This window comes from Myotis lucifugus, unplaced genomic scaffold (assembly GCF_000147115.1).
Source record: "Myotis lucifugus unplaced genomic scaffold, Myoluc2.0 scaffold_325, whole genome shotgun sequence".
Lineage (NCBI taxonomy): Eukaryota > Metazoa > Chordata > Mammalia > Chiroptera > Vespertilionidae > Myotis > Myotis lucifugus.
Genome location: NW_005871373.1, coordinates 561,330 through 567,254, shown reverse-complemented (window position 1 = coordinate 567,254; position 5,925 = coordinate 561,330). Strand labels below are relative to the sequence as shown.

The 5,925-nt window shown below is 46.9% G+C and overlaps 1 protein-coding gene across 1 annotated transcript in view; it reads right to left on the bottom strand.

Moving 5' to 3' along the window:
- Window positions 1-2,831, bottom strand: part of RFX8 (RFX family member 8, lacking RFX DNA binding domain) — a 58,989-nt gene extending 56,158 nt beyond the window's left edge. The window contains exon 1 of the mRNA XM_014466123.1: window positions 2,760-2,831. Within this exon, the coding sequence (XP_014321609.1) occupies window positions 2,760-2,831 (72 nt within the window). The remainder of the gene's footprint in view (window positions 1-2,759) is intronic.
- Between the last annotated feature and the right edge of the window lie 3,094 nt (window positions 2,832-5,925).

The following is a 5,925-nucleotide window of genomic DNA, read 5'->3' as shown; positions in this document are numbered from 1 at the left end:
CCAAGGTACATGCCCTTGACCCGGAATCGAACCTGGGTCCCTTGAGTCCGCAGGCTGACGCTCTATCCACTGAGCCAAACCGGTTAGGGCAAATATATATATATATTTTTAAAAAGCAATCTCATTTACCATTGCACCAAAAAAAATTAAGATACCTAGGAATAAACTTAACCAAGGAGACAAAGGACCTGTACTCAGAAAATTTCAGGACACTAAAAAAAAGAGATAGAGGAAGACATGAACAAATGGAAGAATATACCATGTTCATGGATTGGTAGAATCAACATCATTAAAATGTCCTTACTACCCAAAGCAATCTATAAATTCAATGCAATCCCCATTAAAATACCAATGGCATACTTCAAAGACCTAGAAGAAATTCTCCAAAAATTCATCTGGAATTAAAAAAAGACCCCGAATAGCTGCAGCAATCTTGAAAAAGGAGAACAATGTTGGAGGGATCACAATACCAGTTATCAAGCTATACTACAAAGCCACTGTTCTCAAAACTGCCTGGTACTGGTCCAAGAACAGACATATAGATCAATGGAACAAAACTGAGAACCAAGAAATCAACACAAGCCATTATGCTCAATTAATATTTGACAAAGGAGGCAAGAGCATACAATGGAGACAAGACAGTCTCTTCAATAGATGGTGTTGGGAAAATTGGACAGATATATGCAAAAAAATGAAACTAGACCACCAACTTACATCATACACAAAAATATACTCAAAATGGATAAAGGATTTAAACGTAAGATGGGAAACCATAAAAATCTTAGAAGAAGCCATAGGCAGCAAAATAGTAGACATTTGTCGTAGCAATATCTTTACCGATACAGCTCCTAGGGTAATGGAAACTAAAGAGAAAATAAACAAATGGGACTACATCAAAAATAAAAAGCTTCTGCACAGCAAAAGAAACCATCAACAAAACAACAAGAAAGCCCACTGCATGGGAGAACATATTTGCCAATGTTATCTCCGATAAGGGTTTAATCTCCAACATTTACAGGGAACTCATACAACTTAACAAAAGGAAGATAAATAATCCAATCAAAAAATGGGCAAAGGACCTAAATAGACACTTTTTGAAAGAGGACATTCAGAAAGCCAAGAGACATATGAAAACATGCTCGAAGTCACTAATCATCCGAGAGATGCAAATCAAAACAACAATGAGGTACCATCTCACACCTGTCAGACGGCTACCATCAACAAATCAACAAACGACAAGTGCTCGAGAGGATGCAGAGAAAAAGGAGCCCTCATGCACTGCTGGTGGGAATGCAGACTGGTGCACCACTGTGGAAAACAGTATGGTGTTTCCTCAAAAATTTAAAAATGGAACTGCCATTTCACCCAGTAATACCACTTCTAGGAATATACCCCAAGAAACCAGAAACACCAATCAGAAAGGATATATGCATCCCTATGTTCATAGCAGCACAATTTACAATAGCTAAGATTTGGAAACAGCCTAAAAGCCCATCAGCAAATGAGTGGATTAGAAAACTATGGTACAGCTACACAATGGAATACTACGCTTCTATAAAAAAGAATGACTTCTTACTATTTGCAGCAGCATGGATGGAACTGGAGAGCATTATGCTAAGTGAAATAAGCCAGTCAATGAAAGAAAAACACCACATGATCTCAGTCATTTATGGATAATAAAGAACATTAGAACCTGTTAAATAAAAAGATAGATATAAAGGCAGAGAAGCATTGAACAGACTGTCAAATTACAGCGGGAAGGCTGGGGAGTGTTGGAGGGGGGGTGGGTAAGAGATCAACCGAAGGACTTGTATGCATGCATATAAGCCTAACCAATGGACACAAAACACTGGGGGGGCGGGGGGCGGTGAGGTTATGTGCCGGGCGGGTAGGAGAGGCCAGGGGAAGGTCAATGGGGAAAAAAGGGGACATATGTACTACTATTTGTAATACTTTAAACAATAAAAATTTTTAAAAATGAGGATACTAAAATATTTAAAATTTGGCTCCCAGTGAATTTATGTTGGCCAGCACTGGACCCGATTCAATGAAGCCCGGTCAAACTTGCAATTGGATTGGATGAGATACCCCTTTCCCTTAGGTCCTAGCTCCTTCTGCTCTATACTGTGCCTTAGTATTTGTCCCATCTAATATACTCTATATTTTATCTTCTTACCTGTCTCCCCCAACTATAATACATCTTTTCATTGTCATATCTAAAACAGTGCCTCAATAAATATTTGTTAAATGTGGAGGGTCTCAGCAGACTATCCATGTGTTAACATTTGCAGTATATTTTATAGTCTAAACAAAGTTCCCGACAGAGATCTTAACTTCCAGAGGAAAGCTTTAAGAGCCAATGAGTTCTCTAAGTACAACCGAATTGTGGGAAACACCAGTTGTCTGAAACACAAAGTGGCTCCTGGAACGTGTGTAGGGCTGAGGTTGGGCATTTCTATGCAGGAAATAATGGTCCAGCAAACCTGGCTGAGTATGTGGAGCTGCCGTAGTTGCACTCTCTGAGGTGTCACCCCACTCCTTACCTTTCCTGGGCCCTCACTATGAAGTGCGGACAAAGAAAGGATGGCTCTTCCGTGGAGATAAAGTAGTATGTCGGCCATCTGGTTGGCTTCCCCAAGCAAAGCCAAACTATACCCACTGAGAACCCATTAGATACAAACAAGTTCTACCATTGCCTCGACAGTTCATGCGGTACCTTTTTAACTCAGTGAATACTGTACTTTATCTTCACAACTTACCTTCCCAAATGTGGCCGGGTTTACTTGGTTCTGGGCATTTTGCCCACCGGTCTCCCTGTAAATCTCATACATGAGGCAGTGAGGCACACTGCACCCTTCGCAGATACAGAAATTGTCTGCCAACCTGGGGGAGAGAAGTCAAGGAAGAAGAAATTGGCATCCATTTTGCTAGAACAGGACATTTTTTAAAAATATATTTTATTGATTTTTTACAGAGAGGAAGGGAGAGAGATAGAGAGTTAGAAACATCGATGAGAGAGAAACATCGATCAGCTGCCTCCTGCACACCCCCCACTGGGGATATGCCCGCAACCCAGGTACATGCCCTTGACCGGAATCGAACCTGGGACCTTTCAGTCCGCAGCCCGACGCTCTATCCACTGAGCCAAACCGGTTTTGGCTAGAACAGGACATTTTGATAAGGATCAGCCTTCAGCACAAGTGTGGGATCCAACTAAGTGAAATATGTTTAATTTATTGAATGCAATGACTCACAATTAGCATCACTAATGTATTATATACCCTTCTGTTCTCAGTCCAGAGTTCATACAGGGTGAGCAAAAGTAGGTTCCCAGTTGTAAGTATGCCAAAAACAGAGTTTATTCTTGTATTGTTATTATTTATTAATTATTGTATTATTTTCCATACGAACAACTGTAAACCTACCTTTGCCCCACCATGCATGTTGATTTGGGGAGGCTAGATTATCAGCATGGTAGGTTTTTGCTGTTGTTGTTTTATATCTTTGGCATGTAGGCATTCTGAAAAGAAGTCCAAATGACGGCTCAGTACACTGTTTCATGCACCTTTATAAAGGTTGCAGTCAGATCTCTGTAACTATAAAGTGGAAAATTATTTCCTCTCTAAGACAGCAAGCACCCCTCTCTCATCGCTGCAGGTGGCTGCAGGTGGCTGCAGGAGCCAGTGGGGCTCGCCAGGCCCTGTGCGCTGTACCCTGTGTGAGAGCATAGCTCCCCCAACCCCACCTCTGAAGCAGATGTTTGCATGATTTTCAAACCCAGGTGGTTCAGGGAAGGCCACTATATTTTGATTCTTTAAATTACAATGAGATGTAAAATGCAAGGCACCCAGAGACAGACAGGCAGTACACTGTCACTATCCTTCATTTCCTCCAGGGACAGAGCTAGTGGCCCTCAGCTGTGATGTGCAGGCCCTGGGCCTCTGCTCTGCTTGGGTGATCCTGGGCCTGGGGTAGGTGGGATCCCCTGGGAGTGAGGGGCTTTGCTAGTAGCTCACAGCTTACAGCCGGGCCCGTAGGGACAGCCAGTGGCGCCTGCTCCAGCAGCAGGCACGTGAGTGTGGGGGGGCAAGCAGCAAGGGTGACCGGGGTCACCGAGTGCTCCACAGTGACTTCCAGTCACAGCCTTGCCTTCCTGGTTGAGGACGCACTGTCCGGTTTCTCCTTGGGCTCTTAAAGAAGCGCACAGAGCAGGCAGCAGGACTTCTGACCGGAGAATTGCTGAGCAGCTGCCGGCGCACAGCCTCTCCCTTCTGGTTGAGGACACACAGCTTGTTCTTCTGGGATGAGGCACAGTGAGGCCTACACTGACTAGTACTTCCCTTGAGAGCTAAAGACCACAGTCACAACTGCTAGCCCCATCGGCTTCCTCGAAGAAAGAAAGCTCAACAAAAGGGGGTGGAGATATAGCCCTGTCTGGCTTTCCTCGGGTAACAGATTACCACAGGCTGGGCGGCTTAAACAACAGAAATGTGTCCTTTCACAGTGTGGGAGCTGGACGTCCAAAATCCAGGTGTCTCTGGGGGAGAATCTGTTCCATGCTTTTCTCCTAGCTCTGGTGATGGCCTTGGCGTGTAGATGGATGGTTCTCCGTGTGTCTGCGTCTTCACCGGCCTTCTCCTGAGGGTCCTCTCTCCTCTGCTCAAGGACACCAGTCATTGGATACAGGGCCCACCTAGTCTAGTGGGATTTCACCTTAACTCATGCTTCTGCAATGGCCCTATTTCCAAAAGAGGTCACATTCTGAAATTCCAGATGGACACGCCACTTGGGGGGACGCTATTCCAGCGGCGCAGGCCCACGGAGAGGATTTTCTGAGGTTCTCCCATAAAACCACTGTGGGAACCTGACCGTCGGTGTTCCACAGCGCTGGCCGCTCGCCGCTGGACGATGCCCCAGTGCGGGCTGTGGCTGCCCCAGACGCCCAGCCCTGGCGGGGAGGCCGGCGCGCCCTCAGCCATGGCTCAGCCCTGGCAGCTCCAAACTGGGGCGGAGGCGCTGCACCCACGGGCTGCCCGGCTCCTCCTCCGTGTTTACTTTAGAGTGGGGCCCGCGGGGCGCGGAGAGTGGGCAGCGGGGAGAGTGGGCAGCGGGGAGGGGGCCGCGGGGAGAGTGGGCCCCGGGGCGCGGGGGTGCTGGGGGGCGGGCGAGTGGGGCTCGCGAGCGCCTAGGCAGCCCTGCGCCTGCTGAATGTTGGCGTGGGGTGAGGGAGGGCAAGGGTCGGCTCCCCGTGGGTCAAAATATTGGAAAACAGAAATGCAGGGGGCACTCCTTCCACCCTCCTACCAATCAATCAAACAAACAAGGAAGCAACAAATACCATGAATATAAATTTTCAAGTTTAGTGATGCTGGCGGCTGGTCCTGGGAGTTTGGGGAGGGGTCAGAGATCAGGACTTTTGAGAGGACAAGCCAGTGGCAGCTGGGAGGGACCTGCTGCATCACAGTGACCTCAGGCCGGCCTTGCCCGAGAGCTAGTCCTATTAATGTCCTTGTGCGCCCCTGCGCTGCTGGCCCTCTCCCAACCTCGCTTCTCCTACCAGGACTTGCCCCCGGCTGGGAGCATTAGGTGAGCTGATCACCATAGGGCGAGTTCTGGGCGCAGAAGGAAGAGCTCCGTCAGGCCAGTTACTGTGACCGCTGGCGCTTAAAAGTCCCTCAAAGGGGTTTCTTCATCTAGAGTAGAAACACATTTGACAATTGAACAACAAAACAGCCCAATTGAAAATGGGCAAAAGACTTGAATATCTTCTTCAAAAGAACATACACAAATGGCCAATAAGCACATGAAAAGCTGCTCACCTTGTTTCACAAAAGGGGAATGTGAACCAAAGCCACAGTGAGGCCGCGCCACACTCACTGGGACTGCTGTCATTGTGAAAAAGAAAGAAAAACACCTGGCCGGTGT